The sequence below is a fragment of the Colletes latitarsis genome, chromosome 2, assembly GCF_051014445.1.
Source record: "Colletes latitarsis isolate SP2378_abdomen chromosome 2, iyColLati1, whole genome shotgun sequence".
Classification (NCBI taxonomy): Eukaryota; Metazoa; Arthropoda; class Insecta; order Hymenoptera; family Colletidae; genus Colletes; species Colletes latitarsis.
The window spans coordinates 4120071-4147117 of NC_135135.1; the positions used below are offsets into that span (position 1 = coordinate 4120071).

The 27047-nt window shown below is 37.7% G+C and overlaps 1 protein-coding gene across 2 annotated transcripts in view; it reads left to right on the forward strand.

The window, feature by feature from the left end:
* Positions 1 to 27047, forward strand: part of Micu1 (Mitochondrial calcium uptake 1) — a 274642-nt gene that overhangs the window by 234788 nt on the left and 12807 nt on the right. For both annotated transcript variants that reach the window (XM_076784222.1, XM_076784221.1), the window contains exon 5: positions 26270 to 26384. In XM_076784222.1, the coding sequence (XP_076640337.1) occupies positions 26270 to 26384 (115 nt within the window). The remainder of the gene's footprint in view (positions 1 to 26269; positions 26385 to 27047) is intronic.

Genomic DNA, 27047 nt, shown 5'->3' on the forward strand with positions numbered 1-27047 from the left:
TGACCCAGGAAGTCATCCGGCACGACGTCAAAATTGAAATTAAATGACAACCCATCGATCACAACTTCTGCTCGAAAGCGTCCCAACGTGCGTCGATTCACAGTACCTACTCCGTCGAAAGTAATGGTTTTACGTTCGAGAGGCGGCGCTCCCAGTTGTACATAAAAGCTGGATCGCACTAAATGTAAATCGCTACCTCCATCCAACACGGCCGTCACTTCCTTATTTAAAATTTCTACCTTTTTGTACGTCTTCTTATCAGTTGATGCTAGCAAGTCACACCGTGGTTTCTCCGTTCCTTCCTTTCTTTCTTTGTTCGCACCACGAGACTTTGTACATTTTGACGAAACGTGTCCGAATTCACCACATCCGAAACACTTTGGCCCTTTAACTTTATGCGGACAGTACAGACTTATGTGCGCCTTACTTCCGCAATTAAAGCAATGCTTGGGTTTTTCATCGCCTTGCTCCTGAGCTGGTCTCTTCGTTTTTTCATACTTCAGGATTCTTGCACTCGTCTTCAGTCTGGAATTATTCTTTAGCGTCTCGTATTGATTTAATTTCTTCCTCAGCTCCTTCACTGTAGAGGCGGTGTACAAAATCGTTTTGCTCACTTCATCGTCTTGAATCCCGTCAATTATATGTATATTGGATTTTTGCTTCTAGTTCAATTTCTGCGTGGCTGGCCATTTCCAAAACGCGATACACATACGCTTGGTACAACTCATCGTGCTTCTTCTTCACCTTACTTAATTGGTCGTGAACTTGCTTACTATTTACTGTATTTGAAAATTCTTTGATGAGCTCTTTCCTCAATTTTGTCCAGGTTTTCGCATGACATTCGAAATTGACAAATAGCTTCGCTGAGCCCTTTAACAACCGTTTACAGTATACAACTTTCTGAATTTCCGACCAGTCACACGTCTCTGCCGTTTCTTCAAACATTACAAACCATCTGTGAATGTTCTCGCTTCCATCGCCACTAAAAGTTTCTAACGCATCTTCAACATCTTTGAACGTTAGTACGTTACGGGAGAATCCGGCATCTCGAGAGTGTTTACGATTCCCCACGTCGTTTCGTCTGGAATGTTTCACTATTTTTTCCTCTTCTTCATCTTCAGCGTCATCCTCATTGACATCATCTTCTTCACTGTCGTCATCCCTGTCTTCGTCGTCACCGTCTTCGTAGGCTGCCTTCAGCCTCTCCACCAATTCGGCCCTCTTACCTGTCACCTTCAGGCCCAAGGCACGGAGTCTCGTCTTGACTTCGTCTTTAGAGAGCGCATCGAAATCTTCCTCGTCACCGTCATCATTTCCAACGTTTGTCGTCGTCTCTCCACCGCTTTTCGTCTTTTCTGCGTTCTGCATGGCCTTCCTTAGTCTAACGGCCAGCACGGCCTTAGACCCTTTTATCGAGCGGCCAAGCTCCTGCAGCTTGTTTTGCAGCTCCTCGGTCGTCATCGATTCAACAGCGGGAACAGATTTCTCATTCGAAGACTGCATTTTGACACCCCAAATACACTGCGTAATCTAAATCTTCTTGCGGCCGTCTGCCTATCACGCACTGCACAGCACCATACAAAGCTACTGTCCAGAATGAGGTTCTGCACGATCACTGCGTCACACGCCTTGGACAACACGAATATTCACGCACAACCAAAAGTAATTTTGCCAACATATGATCCGATTCGATCCCGGACGAGCCCCCACTATTGTAGGATCATACAGACCATGGAATGACACAGATTTTTGGTATTTTAAAGAATGAATATATTTAATGATAACGAAACAAAATACAATGGATGCCCAGAGAAATGACTCTAAGTTCGCCTCTCCACGTCTCGACGAGCACTGCCCGATGCCGAACGTTTCTCCAATCCGACAGCTCGTCCCCCCATCGTCTGGTATTGCGACGCCATGGTATCGCCCGGGCCACCTGGGCCCGCGTGAGTCCTTTACTCCCGCCGCCAAACATGCCGCCGAACGTTCGCGGAACGAAGGCATACGGAAACGACACGCACTGAACCCACATTAATATGAGTTAATAGTGTTAATTTGGAGTTTGCGATTTGAGCAATACCCTTCTTATTGTAGAAAATTCCACCTGAATTTTCAAGAGGTCGATTAATATAATTATGACTCGTTGCAAGGAGAGGTAATAGGAGGGATAATAGAATTATCAGATTCATCTGGAAAATACAAATTAAGAAGGTTAGTGTGGTATTTTTTCCTTTTTTTCCAATTTCAAGCTCTACTGTATGATTTGGAAAAACTCGAGTAATTCGATAAGGACCATTAGCTTTTGGAGAAAGTTTCTTTGATAATCCTAATTTAATTTGTACATTTTTAATTTTCACAAGATCATTTACCTTAAATCCTACAGGTTTACTGTTACGATCATAATATTCTTTGCTTTTTTTCTTTGATTCAATAATATTTTCGCGAGCATACTTAAAACCAGAATTTAATTTATGTTGCAAGGATCTGATGTAATCGTCATAAGTATAATGAAACTCAGGGTCTCTTGTGATAGAGGAAGGTAAATAAGCTTTCCTACCATAAAGTAATTCATATGGAGTATATTTGGTGGTTTTATGAACTGATGTATTATAACTAAAAATAGCAAACGGGACAAATTCATCCCAATCTTGCTGTTTCTTATTAACATAATGAGAAAGATAATCTTTAAGAGTTAAGTGAGATCTTTCCAAAGCTCCGTTAGTTTGTGGATGATAGGGGGTAGTCGACAGATGTTTCGTTTGAAATAGCTTATTAAATTCTTTAATTAGATTAGACATAAAGTCAGAACCTTGATCGGATAAAAATTTTTGAGAAATTCTAAAATTGAGAAATATTGACACCAAAGTGTTTGCTACAGTTTTAGCTTCGTGGTCTGATACAGGAAATGCAAATGAAAATTTTGTTAAATCGTCTTGTGCAGTAATAATAAAACGATTTCTTTTTTCTGTTAAAGGAAGGGGACCTACTATGTCAACAGCAAGTTTTTCAAATGGAGTCTCAGAAGTAGTTGTGATTTCCATTGGTTGTTTCGTTGGCTTAAAATTTGTTTTATTTAATTGACAAAGACGACATGTTTTAATGTAATTTCTGATATCTTGTTTCATCGTAGACCAGTAATAACGCTCTTTTATTTTCGAATAAGTTTTATTGAAACCAAAATGTCCTGCTAATTTACTGTCATGACATTTTTTTAATACAGACTTAACTTCGTCTTGATCTTTTGGAATTAATTTGGTAGTATTAAAAATTTTTACTTCATTACGAGGAAAAATAAAAGTTAGCATTTCATTTAGCATATGTGGTTTGATACTGTTCCCTTTTTCTGGAGGTACAAGAATGAAGGATTTATTTTTAACGAAATTCTTTAATGCTATTAGACATTCAAAAATATTTTTATATTCAATTTTATCGTGATGGAGATTTTTAGCAAATAATATATATAAGATTTGCTTTTCTTTTCTCAATTCGCTTAATCCATTCGTACGTGGTTTTAAGTCATCAATATTGAAATATGATTGAACAAAATCAGAATAAGGATTACTATCATCTAGGTCTTCTGACCAAAACATTACAATCGGGTCATTAATTTTATATAAAGGCATGTTTTCTCGTTCAAATTCAAATATGTCTTGATTAGTATAATGAAACTTAATAAAATCTTGATACGTCTTATTAGATTTAGGAACTACATTAATATTAACTGAGGCTTTTTCCATTACTTCCGGAAAAAGACGTGATAAGCCGTCCGCGTTGGAATTAATTCTACCCGGTTTATATTTAATTGTGTACTCATATTCGTTTAAACGTAATCGCCACCTAACAAGTCTAGAAGATGGACTTTTACAATTCATTAACCATTGAAGAGGTTTGTGGTCAGTATATATTGTAAAGGATCGTCCATATAAGTATGGTCGAAAATGATCGATAGTATCTACAATAGCGAGTAACTCTTTTTCTGTCGTTGAATAATTCTGTTCTGCATTGTTTAGTGTTCTTGAATAATATGCAATTGGTAGATCCTTATCATCTGTAATTTGTGACAATATACCACCGATTCCTACATTTGAAGCATCACAAGTGACTATAAAAGATTGAGAAAAATCAGGATACTGTAATAGTGGTTCTTGCATCAGAGCTGATTTAAGTGTTTGAAATGCCTTTTCTTGTGATTCGGTCCAACTAAAAGGACCGTCTTTCTTCAATAGTATTGTTAGAGGTTTAGCAATTGTTGCAAAGTTGGAAATAAATTTTCGATAGTAACCTGTCATTCCTAAGAATATTTTTATACCCTTCTGATTTTGAGGGCGCGGAAGCTTATGAATGGATTGTACTTTAGAAGGATTTGGTTTAACTCCTTCGCTAGAAATTACATGTCCTAAATAATGGCATGAATTTTGCATGAACTCACACTTATCAGGTTGTAATTTGAAAGAATTTTCACGTAATCTTGAAAATACATTAGCTAATTTTCTGTTATGATCCTGTATGTCTGAACCAAATACGACAATATCATCAAGATAAACAAAGCATTGCTTGTTAGTTAAACCGGTTAAAGCTACATTCATCGTTCTCTGAAAACATGCTGGAGCATTTTTTAACCCAAATGGCATACGAGTAAACTCATAATGACCGTCCGGTGTAGAGAAGGCTGTTTTAAGAGAATCTTTGGGATTCATAGGGATTTGATGAAATCCATTTGCAAGATCCAACGTTGTGAAGTATTGAGCATGACCTAACTGATCTAGAATGTCTTCAACATTTGGCAATGGATATGCATCACCGATAGTTTTTTCGTTTAGCTTTCTGTAATCTATAACTATTCTCCATTTTTTATCACCTGAAGCATCCATCTTTTTAGGGACTACCCACAGGGGACTGGACCATGGGCTAGAAGATGGCTTAATGATTCCTTGAGCTAACATTTTTTCTATTTGTTTTGAAACTTCATTTTTATGAATTTCAGGATATCTGTATGATTTTACATGAATAGGAATATTATCATTGGTAGGAATTTTGTGCGTTGTAGCTGTAGTCGTAGTTAAAGTATCATTAGGAAAGAAGAATATATCTACAAATTCCTCGCATAATTTTTTTATTGATAATTTTTCTTCTTCATTAAGATGACTTAGACGAAGATTTTCATTTAATAATTTGATACGATTTGAATCTTCGTTTATATTTTCCTTTACTACTCCAAAAATTTGACTAATTTGGGGTAAAGACTCGATTTCAATAGAGGGTTTAATGAATGATTGCTTTTCAGACGATCGATTTATAATTGTAATAAAAACTTCATCATTATTTGCAACTTTAACAATAGCATTTGGAATCAATAATGTCTTTTGCTCATCTAAGGCAGTAGCTTGTATAACTCCTTCTTTAAGATTATAAGGATTATTTATTTTTAATTTCGCTACCATTTCTGATCTTGATCCAATAGTAATTATTTTTTCTGATTTTTGAGCAGTGTTAGAATTTAAAGGAATAGAAAACGGAATACAATCGATATGAATACAATTATTTTTATAAGATATCTCAGCGTTTTTAGTATTAAAGAAATCACTACCTAGCAGACCATCAAAAGGAATATTTGATTCATTATTATAGTCAATTAATTGGAGATCAACTGAAAATTTATTTCTATGAATTTCTAGTTCAAGTTGTATTTCTCCAAGAGTCTGCATAACTGCATTCTTTTTAATTCCCGTCAAAGTTATGGTTCTATCATTTATAATTTGATAGTCACTTAGGCTTTCCTTTTTTATTAAAGAAACGGAGGCTCCTGTATCTACTAAGAATTTTAGAACTTTATCAGAAGAACTTGCTAAAGAACATTCAACTAAAATATAGGTTAAATCATTATTATTAAAATTAATATGCGCAAAATTCGAAAATTCAGTAACGATAGCCTGCTCCATTCTTTTTACATCAGTTTGAGGAACAGAGTGAACATTTCTTTTATGAGGATTAGTGTGATGATACTTTAAGCGTGATTCTGTACAATGACTTCGCGAATTTGAAGCTGTAACATTAATTTGTGAAGTACTAGGAGATTCGATATCAAAATTTGATGTTTGCATTCCTGTTTCATGAAAGTTAATTGAACGTTGATTGTGAGAATTAATACTGGGTTGATTATTTCTATTTCTTTTAACGTTTGATAAAAATCTTTTTACGCATTCTTCAATTGAATGACCTGACTTTTTGCAATAATTGCATTGCATAATCTGCTTATTAATTTGCTTACCAGCGAATTGCGTGTTAAAATTTTAGTTTCGCTCTAAATGCCTATACTGTATGTTTGAATTTGATGAATACGAAACTTTAGAATTAGGTTGTCTTCGGGTAAAATTGATTGAATTAAAGTGATTTACAGATTTAGCATTCTTAAAACGACAGTCATCGCTTGAGTGATTTGTTCGATTACAATGAATACATTTTTGTAAATTTTCATATCGTATTCTAAGAGCTTTCTCTTCAATAGTAGCTGCGTTAAAGGCTTGATTAATGGTTTTAAATTCTCTATAACAAAGCATTTGAGATATCTGTGAATGAGTGTGATAGATGAAACGATTTAATGTCATATCAGTTATCATTGCAACACGTCCTGCGAGCGTATTTTCTTCTAAATCAGATGCATGAACTGCAGCCAATATTCTAGATGACAAATCTTCTAATTTTTGGAAAAATTGGGAAACACTTTCATTTTTACCCTGCTTCATAGAATTAAGATCCTCAAGAAGTTGATCGAGTAATTTTTTGTCTTGATAAAGACTTAATAATAATTCTGAAATTTCTTCCCATGTCGTTAAATTACAGTGTATATCAATTTGTTCTCTGGCTTTTCCCGTAATTTTACTTTTTACATATAATAATAAAAGTGATTTTTGTGATTCATGGGCATTTTCAAAGACCGCGTCTACTTGTTTAATAAAACTTCGAATTTTAAATCTATCGCCGTCAAATGTATTGGGAATTAATTTAATTAAAAATTCAAGGCTAGCAGTAGGTGTGGTGGTAGCCCGATCTTGATTCATGATTTTTTTTTTTTTTGGATTGATTATTAGAATAAAGAAAAGGAACGAAAGGAAGAAAAACTGTAAAAACTAACGAGTATCCGGAAAACTATGCTACTCGCAATAGTAGAAGGTACTTTTGCAATCGGTGCTGAAGTTGCTAATTCCAGTTCGTATTCCCCCAGGTTGCAGTGCCTTTCCGTATCGCTTATTGTGGTTGATCGTGCTTTGTTGTCCACAGGTCCAGTTTCGCAAGATTAAATTGCCACTCAAGTGCCAGGAGTGAAGTTGCTAATTTCACTTTCTTTTCCACTGGTAATTAAAGTGCTGGACATCCCATCCTCGTCGCCAAATTTATGTTGGATTCCGATGTTTTAGCAAATAAAGATTTTATTAATACTAAAACTTAATACACGAAATACTAACACTTAATACACGAAGTCTTAAATCTTAATAGTTTCGGAACTCGGCAATTCGTCTTGGACAGTAATTCTGAGTGTCGTGACGAGTGTCAGTCAAAGAAAAAAGCTCTCTTCATATTCTGAAGAGTCCTTATATAATGTTTCTATTTGGTGGGGATTGGACATTTAACCCTTAGTCCTAGGATGACTAACGTAGCTATCTCTAGGAGTTTAAACTGTGAGTAACGAAAACAAGAGTGACTCAGTCGTCAAAGTCGCTGGGTTGACATTATCAGTAACTAAAGGATCAGGAAGTTAGTCATCCAACACTGTTAACGGTCGTGCCAAAGTGGAATAATTTGCAATAAATTTTCTAAAATACCCAGCTAAACCTAAAAAGCTTTGAATTTGTTTATAATTACGTGGCTGGGGAAATCTCATCACGGCATCCGTTTTCTTTTCTGATGGATGAATATTTCCGTTCTCAATTACGTGTCCTAAGAACTCTATTTTTGTTTGTAGAAAACTACATTTCTTCCAATTAATCTGTAATGCAAATTGTTCGGCCGTATGTAAAACTATCTCTAAATTTTCTAAGCCAGTTTTATAATCCGCTGAACGGATGACAAGATCGTCCATATATACTGACATAATGCCTCGATTAATTAGCTCCTTGAAGATAGTATTTATAAATTTTTGAAATACCGCGGGTGAATTGCATAATCCGAAAGGCACGTATAAGAACTCGTGTTGGCCGTCTGGTACTATAAAGGTAGTATATTTTACGCACTCTTTCTCTATTGGTACATGAAAAAATCCGTTTTTAAGATCTAAAGTGCTGAAAACGTTTGAACCCTGCAATGCATCTAACTGGTCCTCTATGAGTGGCAGTGGATATCGTTCTTTTATTACTTTTATGTTTAATTTTCGGTAATCTATGCAAAGTCTAGTTGAACCGTTCTTTTTCTTAACAAGCACTACAGGGCTCGCATAATCAGAAATTGAAGGTTGAATAATGCCGTTGTCGGAGAAACATTATCGTTCACAATCTCCCTAGTGCGACTAGCATTAGGTCCTCTCGGGCGACCAAGCCTTTGTCTCGTCGCTCTATGCATATCTTATTTTTTTTTAAACTCTTTTTAGCTAAATAAATTTTATAATTGATAACTATAACACAAACACAAACACTTAAACAATACGAAAGAATGTGCAACGATAACTGATGAGTCCTTTGCAGGGATTCTTTAACTAATTTTTCTTTTCCTGCACGTCTTTACAGTCTGGAAACCTTTTCAAATCTGTTCGTTTCTTTTTCGAATCCTTCTTTTTTCAAACGTTCCGGTAACCAGACAACCAACTCGACTACCTTCAAAGGCCACATCCAAACGTCGACGCCAACCAGACGCACGTTTGCGTTTCCGGTGACATTCTTTGCATCGATTACATTTAAATATCGATTAGAGCCAATATAACTTTATTAGCACAACGTGAAGTAATACATATACAATTTAAGAACAATAAAACAAAAACTTTTTAATGGATTCCGACACCGTCATTTAACCAATTACTAATATGTTTGTTCACTTCTATTTTCTCGGAAGGTGATAAACGCCTAGCTCTTTGATAGACTGATTTCTCGTCTTTAAGCACTATGGACATTTTTACGCCTGACTCTCTTGTCTTGACCGGATTATAATTTCGTATCAGATTCTTAACGATGCCTCGATGCTCGGTATTCGGTACATGCGCTACGTCGATTTCCTTTGCTTCATATACGCAATCTATTTTATATATTTCGGGTACATTATCGTTTATAGGCTCTTCCTCTTCATCAACACGACGGACGAAAATTCTACCTCTCTTTATGTTTACTTCCACGGTTTTCAAAAAATCAATGCCTATCAACAACTCATGCGACATTAACGTGTCCGATATTACACATATGTTAATAGAATATTCGTTGTCGTCGATTTCTATACACGCTTTAAATTCTCCTAAAGTCTCATTCTCTCGAGATCCGATTCCACGAAATTTAATCCCCTTTCGCAACAACCCAGGAGACCCCAATCTAATATATCTATCCGCACGCATTAAAGATAAATCGCTTCCGGTGTAGACTAAGGCAATCACATTCTGACCATTGATCCGGACATCTTTGTTATACTTCTCACGTATACGTCCCGAAACATCGCAAGCGTTTTTTACATTATCTTTCCCTGGACATTCCGCCGCAATATGCCCAAATTATTGACATCGAAAACATCGCGCACCACGATTTCTCAACGGACAATCCGTACCGAAATGATTTTCCATCCCGCAATTATAACAACGTAAAGGAGTGTTTGTTACTTCCCTTTTATTTTCTCTGTTTACCCTCTGCCTCTGGAACCTTGGTGGACGAATTCTCTCCTCTGCTCTCGGAAAGTGAAATCTTCTATCCCCCATCCTCGGTGGCTGGTAGTTACCGTCGTCATTTTTGAATGCTCTCTCTTCGGTTCTCATAAATGGGTTCATCGATGAGTATCTTCCATGTAGCGAGATCCTCTCGAACGCCTCCATAAGGGATTTTTTTGTGTTCAGCCGCTGAGCACGTGCCATGTTTCTAAGAACAATATCCGGAATCCCTTCGATTATATAATCCACAACCTCCGCGTCGCTCAATGAGAGTCGGTTTGCCAATAGCACTTTTGAGTGCATGTACTGGCTAAACGCTTCGTCCTTCTTCCAAATACGCTGTTCGAATTGCTGCCTCATGATGATTCTACTCGGCTCATGAAAAAACATTTCCCTCAGCCCCGTCAAAAGGTCATTGACAGATATTGTGATATTCTCAGGTTTTGAATGAAACCACTCAAACGCTTTGCCTTTCAATCGCGACGCAATTGCAAGTCTCATCATGTCATCTGCTACGCAATACGTCGCACTCAACAAATAAACTTGTCTCTCCCAGGTTTCAAATGTTTCCTCTCACCCATCGAAATAACTTAACATATCCGCCAGCACTGGTACAGGTATTTGCAGTGTCGCAAGAGGTGTTTGTTGAGATGTACCCGCGGATTCGCCATCACAAGAGACATTTAACCCTTGCATACGTCTTAACATTTCGATCTCTCGACGTGCAAGTTCAAGTTCGCACTGATTCAATTCTATTTCCCTTTGAGAAAGAATTAGCTCTTGCTGCAACCGCATTTGCTCACTCGTTGGAGGGTTGTCCCCATTTTCATCCACTAAATCTTCTGTCTGTACAGTGTCCCTTCTGTCTTTCATCCAATTGCCGAATGGATCTGCATCCATTAATCTGCGAAGCAATTCTGATTTTACGCCAGTAGTACTCAGTCCTAGCGTTTTCAATTTCTCCTTCAACTCTGCGACGGAAAATCCACTAGCCTCCGTTCTCAGTTTCTCAGTTCTCACTAATTCGCATACGATGCTCACCTCAATCCCACAGTCACTCTACCAGTTTTTCACTTTGTTCCCTTTTTTTAAAAAAAAAATCACACTTTTCTCTTCTCACTCTTTCACTTGGTCTTTTTTCACTTTTTCTCACACGCTATCCCAGACGAGCCCCCAAATTTGTGGGAAATTGAGGAGACGATAATAAAACTCGCCACTTTTAACAATTAAACTGCTTTTATTTTTCTGGTGATCCGCCCTCTTCAACGTCTTGGTCTCTAATGTCTCTTTCTCGGCCCGCAAGCGATAACGCACCGATCATTCATACCTCGCAATACGACACCTCGGGCCAGGCCCGGTATCCCACAATACGCACAGCTCAAACACGCCTTCACGTATTTGTCAACGAAGTGCCGCATACCTGCGAACCAGTAACTCCGTTGAATCCATTCCAGTGTCTTTCCCGCACTCAGGTGTCCAGCGTCATCGTGGCTTAGTCTGCATACCTATAGCCTCGCGTTCTTCGGGACAACCCAAGCTATTTTATCGTCTGGCAGGCGACGGTATAACTTATCCCTTTTCAACACATATTCCGTGAAGTAGTGTTTTGTTTCCGCCAATCTGTCCTTGTCGGCGAGGACCGTCCTAATGCGTGCCAATTGTTCGTCTTGAATTTGTGCAGCCGTAATCCAATCGGCCTCCGTGATGTCAACATACGCAATTTCGTGGGTGGTCAGCTGAGGATTCCGGCTGAGTGCGTCCACATGTGCTATTCTTGACCCCGGCCGGTACAGAATTTCGAAAGTAAATTCCTGAACCTCTAGCCGCCATCGACCTATGCGTGGTAATAAATCTCTTTTCGAGAAAGTCGTCCGTAGTGCGTTGCAGTCCGTTACGACCTTGAATTCTATCCCAAGAAGATAAACCCTGAAATGGCGTAACGCGAAAACAACTGCCATCGTTTCTAATTCGTACGAATGGTAGCACCGCTGATCTGCTGTCGTCTGTTTACTGAAATATGCAATTACTGCCATATTTCCGACTTCTTGGCGCTGCAAAATCATCGCTCCAACACCTAATGAAGTAGCGTCCGTATGTAGTTCAGTTGGTTTCGTCGGGTCAAAGATGCGTAGCACCGGTCGCGTAATTAATCTTTCCTTTACTTGTTGGAAAGCTTCTTCTTGAGCCTCTTTCCATTGCCATGGTACGTCTTCCCGTGTTAAACGTGTTAAAGGCTCCGCAAGCGTTGCGAAATTCTTTATGAATTTTCGGAAATAGCTGGCCAGTCCCAGAAACTGGCGTACCTGCTTTATATTTCCAGGCTGTGGCATTTATTTTACGGTGTCTATTTTCCGTTGACCAGGCCTCACTCCTTCTTTACTTATTTCCCGTCTTAAGTAGTGAATGGTCTCCTTGAAAAAAGAACATTTCTCTAACTTGAGCGTTAGGCCATGTGTTCGAAACGCTGCCAAAACTTCTCGAAGCCTGTCGATACCCTCTTCAATGGTCTTTGACGGAATTATCACGTCGTCCAGGTAAGGAAATGCCGTTGTTCCTTTCCAAGGGTCAAGGACTTTGTTGATCAACCGTTGGAAAACTGCTGGCGCGTTCATTAACCCAAAGGCCATTCTCAAAAATTCGTAGTGGCCCTCCGGCGTAATAAACGCTGTCTTTGCTATTGAATTTTCGGCGACTGGAACTTCTTAATAGCCCGATGCTAAATCCAGACCCATGAAATAGCAATTCTCTCCTAACTTATCTATCTGGTCGTCGATAAATGATAAAGGGTATCTATCCTTTATGGTTATCGCGTTTAATCTACGATAGTCCACGCACATTCTCGTGTCTCCCGTTTTCTATTTCACCAACGTAATTGGACTTGCGTATGGTGATTCTGATTCCCTGATTATCCCGTTATCTAGTAGGTCTGTAATTATTTTGCGAACGATTTTCTTTTCCGGTTCTTCGAGACGGTACGGATGATACGCAATCGGCTCGTCCGTGAGACATTTGATCTCTATCGACGTCGTATTCGTCTTCCCGAGATCCTTCATTGACGACGATACGCAATCGCGGAATTCTTCGATTAACGCGACGCATAATTTCCGTCCTTTCTGTTCAATATTACCCAAATTTAAATTGGGGCTCGTCTCAAGTACAAAAACGTCCATCGCTGAAATTATCTGGGTTTCTTGCAATTTCTTAAGTCATTGAATGTCAAATGCTTTCCTCGTTTCAACATTATGACATGATCTTGTTGAAGAAAGTCTCTTCCAAGTGTTACCTCATGCGCGGTATACTCGTCGGGAATAACAAACGAATCTACATTCGCAATTACATTTTGTACTTTCACCATAATTGAAACAATTTGGTCGATTACTACCGATCGTCCGGCAAATCCTCTAAATACGGTTTCTTACGTAGTCTTTGATTTTATCAAAAACTTCTTGATTACAGACGAATGAACTACAGTGCATGCACTTCCCGTATCCACCAAACTTTCTACTGTGGGGGGATCGGGATAGGCAAAGAATTATAACTCGATCCTTACCACGATACTGCGGGAGTAACACAAAACGTTTTTATTATAATCTTTACACGGCTATACCAAATACAGGTCAGCGACTCGCGTCGGCAATCGATCGATACCAAGTGGTGTCCACCTGTTCCTCACGGGTTTTTATATCTTTCTCGGACAAACGACAGTCTGCCTCCGATTTTCGCCTAAAACAACCGCCCAACGCGACGGCAACAATCGGCTTCGACCATGCGGCCGACCCCGGCGACCGTCTAGACGCCCAAAACGCCTATCGCTCCGAAATAATACATGGTGGCGACAAAGTCGCTACACTACTTTATGCCCATTAATACGAACATAAATTTGATAAATATTACGGGTACATTCGATATTTTGTACAATATTTACCTCTTTCTGCGGATACTCCTCCTTTTTATGGCCCAACCGCTTACAAAGGCTGAACTCTACCCTTGGCTTCCTGCAGTCCTTTGCCACGTGGCCCATTTTCCCGCAGTTAAAGCAGTTAATTGCTTTTGTTTTCGTCAGCACGCTTTCTGCGACATCTGCCGGTTTGTTGTCCGCTCCTGCTTCGCTCGTTGCTCTTCTTTCTCCGGCATATCGCCCATTGCGCGCATAGCCGCATACAGTTCGTCGGGATCGGCGTGTTTTGCTGACCTTATGGTTCGGGCTATCGTCTCGTCCGGTATCCCGTAGATCACCATATCGACTATTTTTTCGTCGTTTAGCGCAATGTCCAGACGTCGGATGAGATTGATCTTCTGGAAGCAATAATCTCCCAGTGATTGCCCCAGTTTTGCCTCATACAAATCGGCTTCGCGTAATAATTTGGAGAAGGGCATGACTCTTCGAAATTGTGCCACCAAATGCACTTTAATCGCGGCCCAGGTGGTAACCACTCGCATGCGCGTGTCGTACCATAGGCTCGCGTGTCCTCGAAGTCTGCTCGCGATCAATCGCATCACGCTTCGGTCGTCCCAATCGAAGCGATGCGCCAGATCGTCGACGTATCTTACTCAATTTTCAATCGACAGATCTTCCTTCGAAGGATCGTAGATTGGGATAAGGTTCTCGTCGCCGGGACGCGCGTGTGTCGGCAACTTCCTGCTCGATGCAGTGCTCCTCGTTACCAGGCTTCCCTCCAATTGTTCCTGGCGAGTTGCGTCGGGTACACTTCGCGGATCCGTTGTTCGCGGGCTGCGCAACCTCGTTTCGCGTGTTCGCGAACTTCGCGATCGTTGACGGCTGTCTCGCGACGTTTTCGTTCCGTGTTTCGCGATCGCGCACGTGATTCCCGCCGTTGGGACGCATATGACGGCGCGCGCGATTTTGATCGACACAAAAACTCCGTCATCAGGCTCTCTAGCCTTTCGAGACGCGTCTCCAGCGAACTCTTCACGGTGCCATCGGCTCCGTCGCGCTCACAACTGTCGGATGCACGATCCATGTCCACTAAGGTTCCTATACTACACTTATATAATACACTTACTCACTAATTGCACAATTGAGTATCTGCTTTTCTCGTTTTTGTCTATACACTGTATTGTCCTTGCACTACACAATGTACGCTAGCGTTGCAAATTGTGCAAAAACACCGAAGAATCTGCGATAGATTACGGTAGATCGCGATGAATCTATTCACTTACGGTGAGTCGCGGTAAATCCCGCTTCTGATTTGTAAGAATCACGAAAAATAAAGTGAGCGTTTTCAAAATAAAACTTATTCCTTTATTTCGTCCGTTCCAGGCGATGGTCGCTACAAGAATGCGTTCTTTCTAGTCTGTAGCGAATGCCTTCGCCAGGGTGACCGTTTGTTTCTTTATGACACCCCTGCTCTTAAGGAAGTCTTAGCTACTCGCTTAGTTCGATTTCCTAAGAATCATTTGCAATAAAATCTCATCCCAACAAACATTCGCAAGACATGGTCACACGAGATACTATAAGAAAATCGATAAAAACTTCACAATCTTGTACCTTAACCTTGTTGGATTTCCTAACCGTCTTTTTTTTTTTTTTTTTTTTTATTATATTGAAAGCTTAATTGAAACCCCCCATAGGGGGTTATAAAGCTATACATTAGTAATATATGTACATCTTACTGTTAAGCATTAATAATATCGGAACCGTAGGACACATTAGGTATATAACACATAAGTACATCACTTTAAATCTTTAAATTACATTGCTTGAAAAAATTGAAAAGAAAATAACATGCCTGAATATTCGGTTCATAAAGTAACGATCTGATATTTAAGGGTGGAAACAATTTGAGCTTCCTTAATTTTTTCATGAGATCAATTCTTTGTGATTCAAACAAGGTACATTGCCAAATGATATGGTTAAGATCTTGAACCTCATTACCGCAGTTACATTTGGGATCATCTATTATGTGTAGTCGTGAAAGAGATGCTGCACGATGATAGTGACCTGCTCTACAACGATTGAATGTGACAATAAATTGCCGTGATAAACCTCTACCCGAGAACCATGGTGCAGTCACATCTCTAACATAATACTGAAAGTATTCCTTGCCTTTAAATTGACCCTGCTGCATTGTGAAATCACTAGTACTTTGTCTACATTTGTGTTTAAAAAATTCCCGTAAATCAGAAAATGGAATGACAATACTCTTATTAGCTCGTTCTAGTGTAGCTGACTGAGCTAAGGCGTCAGCCTCATCATTTCCAACAATGCCTGAATGGGACGGAATCCAAACAAATTCTATACTGCTATTATTTGATGTGCTTTTCTTGAACTTAAAGTATTTCTCCTTAATTTCATAAATATAGAAGTTGGTCATTATATTAATCTTTGACCTTTGTAGACATAGCAGGGCACTGAGAGAATCGGTAAGTATTTTATAATTTTGGTTTGTGTCCAAAAGAGCAATGTCAAGAGCATCAATTAAAGCAATGCATTCAGCCGTAAATATAGAAGCACTAGATGGAATGCTTTTTTTGGTAGATATATTTAAATCCTTACAAATGCATTCAGATCCAACAGAGTTAGAACCTGGAATTTTACTACCATCAGTAAAAATTGCATATGAGTCACAGTTTGAAAGCCAATTATGTAATATGGAATTTGGATGATCACATATTTTAAGATCATGACCAAGTTCAGTATTTATTGGAATCGAATTAATAATAACATTATAATCCAGACGATAAATATCATAACAGTTACTGATTCTTAAATTTCTTTTTATGATAGGGATATCATCAATACATTGATGTATAAGTCTTTTCCTCTTGCGTTTAAAATTTCTGGTCTTGGAATAATATTGATGTATTTCATTGTTGACCAAGATGGAAGTATTGGAAATAACTTTACTCAAGTAGCTATTACATAAGAATTTTACACGATCTCTTATTAACGGGAGCTTTGACTCAGCCAATAGAATGTTGGTAGGAGTAGATATACGATAACCTAAAGCCGATCTAATGGCAGAAAATTGAATTTTTTCTAGTTTGTAGTTTAGATCTTTACGTGTAGGAAGCCCCACCATGTTCCGCATAGAAATTTAACGATATTTAAAACTCTCATACATTTGTTTTGAACATAAGATAAATGAATCTTGAAAGATAGTTCATAATCAAAAATTATTCCTAAGAATCGAGTGGAGCAGCTAGATTTGATAATGGAATCATTTACTTTAATTTCAATTTGTCCAGAAAGGATTTTTTTGTTGTTAAAGTGAAGGAAGGCTGTTTTCTGTGGGCTAAGTTCCAAACCTAATAAAAGAAGGTTACACTTTATAATGAAAATAGATCTTTCTATAAAATGTTTTCATTTTCTTAGTGGAGAGATTTTTGAATAAACTGCAATGTCATCTGCGAATTGAGATACACAAATATTTTTGGGCAAATTTTCAGTAATTTTTGAAACATATATTAGATAAAGAAGTAGACTTAATACACCTCCTTGGGGGACACTTTTGAAGACAAATCTAACTTCGTCGCCTGTCAAACTTGTGAATATTTCTCTTTTGTATGTTAAAAATTTAACAAATCGAATTAAACGGTCAGTGCAACCTACAGAGGCCAGTTTCTTCAACAAAATATCACTATTCACGTTACCAAAAGCACCTTGGACATCCAAAAAGGCTGCCAAGGTGTCCTTTCTCTTATAAAATCCTTCCTGAATGTATAACATTAGCTTGGTGGCATTATCTATACATGATTGTCCCTTACGAAAACCCGTTTGGCTAGCTGGAAATAGATTTTGGTGTTCAATCCACCATTGTAACCTATTTTTTATAAACGTTTCAAACAGTTTACAGAAGCAAGAGGAAAGGGCTATAGGACGGACGCTTTTTTTTGTTTGATTTTTCAATGAAATGAATGTAATATTGATTCCATTCCTGAGGGTAGTCATTTGATAAGTAAATTTCGTTATAAATATCTAGAAGTAATAGCTTATATTGTACAGATAATGTTTTGATAACTAGATAATTGATCCCGTCAAGACCCGGAGCCGAGCCATCATATCGTGAGGCTAAGGCAGCGTTAAATTCGGTTAGATTAAAGCATACATCAAAAAACTCATTGACAATACCGTTTGGTATATAGGTAGGATCGGTAGGAACCCATGGAGGACTAATCTTGTCCAGAGAAGACAAAATTTGATTTTCATTTTGGAGATTCTCAGTTATGCTCTTTGGGTTAATTTTAACCCATTTATTTTTTCAATTTCTAACTCTGTTCCAAGCAAATTTTGTATCAGTATGAATGTTGATTTTTTCAGCGAATTCCCTAAAACTATCCTTCTTTTTTTTTTTAAATAATTTCTTTGTTTGAGCTGCAATTTTCTTATAGTTAATTAAATCAGTTAGGTTATGAGAATATTCCCATTTTTTATATGCAGCTCTTCTTAGTCTTTTGAACTTATCACATTCCAAGTCCCACCAAGGGACAGGATTTCTATGTCTACGAAGATTTACTCTTTTCCTTTCAGGAGTGTTGTGCTTAATGGAATTCGTTAGTACATTAATAAAAAATTTATATTTTTCACTAGCAGTTGAAGTGTCATAAAGAGGATCAAAAAAATCAACATAATGAATATCTAGGTATGATAGGGCACCGTCCCAATCAGTGCGAACAGAATCAATTTTAAAAGATTTTCTATAATAATAATTTTTTTCGACCAAAATGTCAAAAAAGATAGGATAATGGTCAGAACCTAGAGTTTCATCATAAACCTTAATGTTAATTTTATCTGCAATATTCATAGATGATAGGATGAGGTCAATATTAGACTTATTATTCCTATAAAGATCGATATGAGTGAATGAATTTGGGTTATGCAGAAATAAATCATTATTATCAATAGCCTGCAAAAGCCTTTCACCATTCTGGTCAGTAATGGAACAATTCTATATCCTATGATGGTAGTTAAAGTTCCCCATGAAAATACAATTGTCATTTCTTCCAATATTATTAACTAGTTGATCCCATTGAGATTGGAAAAGAACAGAACCTGGAGTTCTATAACAAGATATGATCTTTAAAGGGGGATTAATATTAGTTAAATTTACGCCACTAATTTCGATGGAGTCATGAACTGAAATTAAATGATTAATCTTTGAAAACGCAATGGACTTACGTATAAGAAAAATAATGCCGCCTCCGCGAGAATGTAATCTATCACGTCTATAGGATCATACGGACCATGGAATGACACAGATTTTTGGTATTTTAAAGAATGAATATATTTAATGATAACGAAACAAAATACAATGGATGCACAGAGAAATGACTCTAAGTTCGCCTCTCCACGTCTCGACGAGCACTGCCCGATGCCGAACGTTTCTCCAGCCCAACAGCTCGTCCCCCCATCGTCTGGTATTGCGACGCCATGGTATCGCCCGGGCCACCTGGGCCCGCGTGAGTCCTTTACTCCCGCCGCCAAACATGCCGCCGAACGTTCGCGGAACAAAGGCATACGGAAACGACACGCACTGAACCCACACGTCTATATGCATTAAAGCTTGGAAACTTTAAGTCTTTTTCGGGAGTCAACCACGATTCCACACACACAAATACAGTTACCGAAGAAAGTGTCCATACACCGCAACACGTTCAGTTTAAACAATAAAAACTGTGATTATAGAAGGCCAGTTAACTATGGAAGGCACACATGCAGTTAGGGAATTAACTCAGCTTTCAGATAGTATGAATTTTATTGTAACTTAAATAAAAATACAACAGACAAATCTCAAATGCCGAATGAAGTAAGAAAATCAGCGAGAAAAAAGTATTCATACAGAATTTTGTTTGCATGTAAATCAGTCATATTTATAGTAATTAATATTTTGTAGGATATCCGTTATTATCAATAATCGCTTGTAATCGCCTGGGCATAGATTCAATTAAATTATTTGTTACATTTCTCTCCATTTTTTGCCATTCCTCTTGCAAAGCATTTGTTAAATCATTTTTATTTGAAATTTTATATTTCTGCAAACGATGTTTCAATTCTTGCCATATATGCTCAATTGGATTTATGTCCGGTGATTGCGGAGGAGTTTCCAGAACGTGAGGGGTATTGTATAAAAACCATTCTCTAATTAAATGAGTCTTGTGGATGGGAGCGTTATCTTGCTGAAAATAGTAATTATCAGAAAGACCTAATTTCCGTGCGCTGTCTTTCAAATTTGATTTTAAAATATCTAAATATTTATATTGGTCTACTTCTATTCCATCAATGAGATGCAAGTTTCCCAGGCCATTTGTGGCCATACAGCCCCATACCATAAGGCTACTTCCACTATGTTTGACTGTAGGTTTAATATTTTTGGGCCTTAAAGATTCTCCCTTTTTTTTGTACACTAATTTTCGTCCATCTGAACCCCAAGTATTAAACTTGCTCTCGTCTGAAAAAGTAACTTGCTTCCAAAAATCTAACGATTTATTTATGTAAATTTTTGCGAAATTAAGTCTTTTTTTCTCTATTCACCTTATTGACGTAGGGTTTTTTCCTCGCTACTCGTGCGAAATACCCTGATTCTTTAAGTTTGTTTGATATCGTTTTTGGACAAAATTTGTTACCAGTTCTTGCTTCTAATTCTGCTGCGATTGTAGGTGCACTTTAAAATGAATTTTCTTTTATTTTCTTTGTAATAAATCTTTACTTATTAACTATATATTGTACACTAGCATGACTCCTTTTTACCATTTCATCAATCTCGCGAAGTGATTTCCCACTTTTTCATAATTCAATTACAATTTTTCTTTCCTCTATTGTAGTTTCCTTATTTGTAGCATTCATTATGATACAAACTATGATTCTTTAACAAGCCACGCTAACAATTGACGAAATGCTATGAAACAAAAGAAACAGAAATAAAAGAAAGACGAGATTCTCCCAACATTTTGAGTTTTATTGGTATATTTCGCCAATAGATATCACGTATGAATACTTTTTTCTCGCTGATTTTCTTACTTCATTCGGCATTTGAGATTTGTCTGTTGTATTTTTATTTAAGTTACAATAAAATTCATACTATCTGAAAGCTGAGTTAATTCCCTAACTGCATGTGTGCCATTCATAGCTAAGTAGCCTACTATAATCAGAGTTATTATTGTTTAAACTGAATGTATTGCAGTGTATGGATACTTTTTTCGGTAACTGTATGTCTAAATTTTTTAACAAAACTTCAACTTCTTCTTTCCGTTGTATGATGCTTCTTGCATTCCAGAAGAACATACGTAAATTTGAGGAGCTGCGACTACGTTGAGTAGAATAGGTGGGAGATTGCGATTGAAATAACAAATTTGAATTATTCATTGGTCTTCTGAAGAGCTAAAATCCTCACTAGAAGTGTCTTTCTTATTTGATAGTAACTTTTTAATAATACTGGAAGTCAGAACCTTACATTTTTTCTTTTTGATATGTTTTTGCGTTTGTTTTAACATTTCGATAAGTGCTGGAGTATCGTTGGTGAATTTAGAAGCAAGTCCTTGTATATCTGAGTTGTTCAAACTTTCCACAATAAAATTGGATAAATTCTCAACACTGAGAGGAGGGTTTTGTGTCGTACTCTTAATGAGTGGTTTTATAAGATCGAATTGTTCTTTAAATTCATCTGAAAAGCTATCTGTCTTAGACTTCTTATTTTTTTTTTTTATGTTTTTGCATATGGTTTTTTTAATTTCGATGTCCGTAGTACTTGGAATTTCACTTAAATTAGAGGAGTTGTAGACCAAACTGGTGTCTAAATGAGGACGTTTGATGCTGAGTACAAGAGGAACTTTGAATGAATTGTTTTCTTCGTTTGATGCTTGTTTATACTGATGAATTTCTTGAGAAAGGTTGTTATTATCAGATATGTCATCCATCACTTGACTGTAAGTAGTCATATCATTAGTGGATTCCTTCTCAAGGTTGACCATTGGAGTGAAAGAAGTATGATCTTCCTGCTGAACGGTAACTGAAGATTCTTGATTGACAGTGCCACTATTTTTACAGTGCTTGGCGAGATGACCTTCGGCTTTACAAATGAAACACGTCAATTTTACAGTTGAAATGTAAATCCAGTATAATGTGTTATCATAGTTTATTTGCATAGCATCTGGTAGTTTATTAATATCATCTGGATCAATATACACTTGTCTTCTGAAACTCAGAATATTACTGTATCCAGGTTCAGTCATTCCTGCTCGAATATACGATATTTGAGATTTTATAGATATATTCAGTTCTATCAATTTATTTTCGATAATATTGTTCGGTATTGTTGGGCATACATTAGACAATATTATACGTTTAGCAGAAGAAACAAGCGAACGTATTTCAAGAATGTGACCGCTAATGTTTACATTTTTGTGGGTACTGAGGAGAGTGTCAACGATAGTTTGACTGCTCAAATATAGACATACTCTCCCGTGAGAAATTCTGGATCTGAATCGTATATTAGTTGGACCGACTAATTTTCCAATGGATATGGTGTATTCTTTGATCGTGATTCCTTCTATTGCATTGACTACAATGGCGTGATCCTTTTTCGGAACAAAAACATTTTGGGTAACTTGAGTATACGATACTTTTGATGTAGACATTGTTGTAGACATTGTTGGTTTTACTTCAGTGTAGTTTACAAAACGTTGAGAATGGGCACCTCCAATATTGGAGGCACTCATTTATGCTGATACTTCTTCCACGAAAAGTACTTCCGAACACAGAAAGCACAGAAACTTATTTTGCCGTAATAGGTTCACTATATAATAGAATCGAATGGTAAACTCGCTGGCACGAGCGTAAACAAGTACGTCCTAACGCTGTGACGGCTCAAGCGAGACTCCCTCCTAACCGTCTTACTATGTTACAAAAATCATCTCCAGTGACGATTGTATATGTCTGGAGTTTTCTTTTAGTTTTGGCCATGGGTTCTACGAACTCATAGTGTTTATTATACGAAGATAAGAGTTCGTCGCTAGGGCGAACTGCGCTTCACTCTCGCCTTTCTTCTGCGGGTGAAGTCACAGTCCAGTAAGAAATCCTTAATCGTAAACAATACCTTAACGTATTAGATAAAAAGTATAATAATTCTACCATTAATTATTGTTGTTTCAATTAAATCACGCCCCATAATCCTACCTATTCCAATAAAACTGTTGCTTAAGCAGCCCCAAAATGTTAATCGGACTCTTATTGATTTCTTCAAATTTCGAATCACCTAAATAAGGATCTATAGTTACATCGGCCGGTATTCGCGCTTCGTCTTGTAAGAAAGTTTGTTATCTCGGTCAGGATAGCGGTCGGGCGTTTTAAATAAAGAAATAAAGGCCCGGTGGACTTTCTAAAAACTGTATTCGACGTATATCTGCTCGCGGCAAGAGCCAATACAATTCTGTACCCTGACAGAGAACCAGGGTCGTGAGGGCACCCTTGACAGTACGGCCCTCCTTTTCTCCAAGTGTCCTGGCCGATCCTTTTTTAAGAGGGGGAGACGCGCCAAAGAGAAACACATGGCCCGCTACGGGCATTTACTTATTTCTACGTTTCTAACAGGTATTATAACGTTGTGGGGAAGGTACACCGCACAAATAACTATCAGTGTAACAACACGAATGACAACAATTTATTACTTAATGAAACGTGGTCAGATAGCGCGCGTGTTACCTATCCGGCACGTGGAACAAGAAGGAAGTAGGAGGTAACAAAAGAGTTATTCTGTCACTCGAGTTCTTCTGTTTCAATCGTGTCAATGCGATACACAGCCATTTTCGAATATGAATGTCATATATGCTACACGATTTAGAGCGGTCTTCTTGTGCTGCCATTCAAAAGGGCTAAAAATGTTATAAGTGCAACAAAATATATGCACAAATCTCGCGAATTTGTTAATAACTGGGTAGAACGATATAAAGACAGTAAGAATGTCGACGATCTCCCTGATCGAGGTTTAAAGAGGACAACTACAGAGAAGCAAGACAAAGCGATCGTCCGTCTCTTTTCCAAGAATTTGTCGCTTTCTTTGTGTAAGAGACAAATTCTTCTAACAAGGTGTAAATATTAATATTTTGTCCATCAAACATCGCTTACAAGCAAATAATGTTGCACAGCAAAGCACAATTGTCAAACCATTACTTCCAACAAAGCACGTTGAAAAAAGACCCGCGTGGGCACACGAGAATCTCGTGTTTAGCGATGAGTCTTTCTGAAAATGTGTTAATGTCTTTCTGTAATGGAATATAAACTTCGAAAACAACGCTGCTTGACACTTAAATAATTAAAGATAAATAATAGAAAAATTCGTATGTGGAGATCTTTGCCATCATATGCAGTGTTTACGCTCGGATATGCTTGGTCGGGATTGAAATTGATGTGGTTGTGATTTTTAAAAACGTTTATTTTATAACAATAATAAGTGGACTGTATATATGTATTTAATAGCGCGACTGTAATATGTGAGGAACTGTTCCCCGTTCTAAGTTCAAATATGTGTTCAAAGAGACAAGTTAAAAATGTGACTTCTTCTCCGAAAAGACAGGTTAAGAATCTGACTTCTTCTCCGAAAGGACCGGTTAAGAGTGTCTTTTTCTCCGATAGGACCGATTAAGAGTGACTTTGGTGTCCGGAGTCCGTTTCCTCCTCAGCGTAGATCCCCTCCAAGAGGTACACTTGGGGGTGTTTGTAAATTCCTCTGTGGAATTGTGACTCGATTGATTGGCCATCGACTTGGGAGAGGAGGACATTTTCCTGACCCATTTCGGCAGGAAACTCCTCCTTCACCTCGGTGGTGGAGGGAAATCCCAGAACGCGCTGACGAGGGTGGTCGAGGTTTCCTCCCCAGGTCGAAGGTCGCGTTAATTTACCGAGGAAGAAACAGAACTCCGGATTATCAACGCGACAAGAGGCGGCGTCTGTTTTGCAGCTGTTTTATGGCTATATTGTTCCGCGTGTCGGTGATGGCCGTTGTCGTCGGTGCCTACATTTGACCTCGACAATCGTACCACCCGCGGACCAATATAGCCCTTCGCTGGTCAACTCGAGTGTAGTGTTTCTTTCATTTAACAAATTCCTTTCTTTCACTCTGAAATTTGCCAGATGCGAGAGACTCGAAGATCTTCGCAGCGTAGTATCAATCCCGCATCTGGCAACATAAAGGACTGGAAACATCCCGAGTTGGCCAGCGGAATGTGTGTACTTTGTTTCCCGAACATGCAGAAAAGTTGGTAGAAAATATACCTAAAATTGTCAAGAGATAATCGCTAACAGACTGTAATAGTGCTACGCAGGAACTTTACAAAGCAACGCCAGTAGTGCTGCGCTGTTATCGTAAATCGCGACCTGATAACGTACAAAATTTCATGTAAATTTCATTCCCAAACCAACCGACCAACCAAACCGAGTGGAAAATTCCACAGCGTGATGGCTGCTACTCCCAGTCCTCGAGGGCCCAAGCAGAGCCATAAAGCCCCGTTTTGTGACCAAATATGGTCACAGTCGAAAGACATTCGACTGTGGGATTTTCCGCAACCCCCACTATCTGGTCATCCCTTGCGCTGTCGAAGAAATCGGTCGCTTCAGCACCTCCAAAAAACGAACACCCTACTCAATCTTGTTCATACTCTATAGCAATCCAATGCATATCCAATCCATAACGCAATTTCCTATATGTACATAAATTCTCCGAAATTGTCATCCTCAAAAATAACCGTAAGTCACGTTCACATCGTAAACCCCGTGATGTTAAGATTCGTTAAGAATCCTTAAAACATAGTGTTGTTTAGACAGTCCGTTTTATAAGGACTATTACAAAAATATTCATTACAAAAGTGAGATACAGAAAGAATGAAATAAAGAGGAAATTCTAATACTTTTGGAATTAAGAAATCAAAATTTATTTTTAAAAATTGCGAAGACTATAAAAACAAGCCATAAGCAGTGAACGATCTCTTGAAATTCTGCTTATGAAAAATGAGATATTTTATGTGGTGCATCAAACTCATGACTCACATTGCATAAAATTGCTCATAAACCTAGGGTTGAAATTAATCCTAGATACTTACATTTGTCGCACATTCTTCATTTGACAAAATTATACGACGAAAATTAAAACAGAATTAAAATATAATAAAATACGACTTTTATAATTAAACAATATATTATTAAAGACAATATTTATATACTATTTATTGAATTTGGACAAATTTTGAATCTACCCTTGAGACTTTAATGATAGTATACATGTATTATTTTTTTGTTGAGGAATATATGCAGTTCTTAAAGCGTTAAAAATTAAAACGAATGTAATGTTTTCTTTTATCGTTTACCGGTAACTTATTTAGCATTATAATTTCTATCATTTTTATACAGATCGTTATTAATATCTGTACATAATGTGTAAATAACGTAAAATAATGATGAATTAATTTACATGCATACCTTTTATATAGAATATTCATACGAAATTAGAATTGGCTCTGGACGAGGACAGTATTTTCTATAAACTTGGAAGCGCTGGACTAATTACTTTCTCTGATTATATATTTCTACTCACTGTATTATCCAGTAAGTAACATTTATAACGTTAGCATTCTTTTTTTTTTTAAATATCGATTTCCATAAGGTACTACAGTGGCGAACATATACTTACGAATATATGAGTAACTGTATTTTCATTGTCTTTATTATTACGTTATACAAAATTTTCATTTTAGCTCACTTCATATCTTATATACTGGGTGGAGCAAAAAATTTGTCCACCTTGAATATCTCCGTTGTTTATAATGTTATGAAAACTCTTTTCAGAACAAAGATTCACTGTTTTATGGAGCACATGAGATGGTGAAATAAATATTTCCAAAGTCATTTTTTATGAGATTTCAAGGGCATAGATATATTTTTTAAGGAAATGCTATTTTTTTATCACGATGTGATGGCCACTGTCGAAACAGTTTTAAAATGGTATTATTATGATGTAGAGGGATAGTACAGCAGATTCCCTCGAGAAAATTCTCAATCCTCTTGTTCACAACTTACGTTTTCGTTTATAAGCCACAACTAAACAGGCGTTTACAAAATCTGCGAACAAAGATACTAAACGTGCTAAGTGAAACTGAAAAGTGAATCAGGAGGAAAAATGTGAAAGGTTTTTAAAAGTTCGGAAAGTAGCTATGCAAGAGGATAGATTCAGACAAGGTTTAGGATGTTTCGACTGGCACGATTGGCACT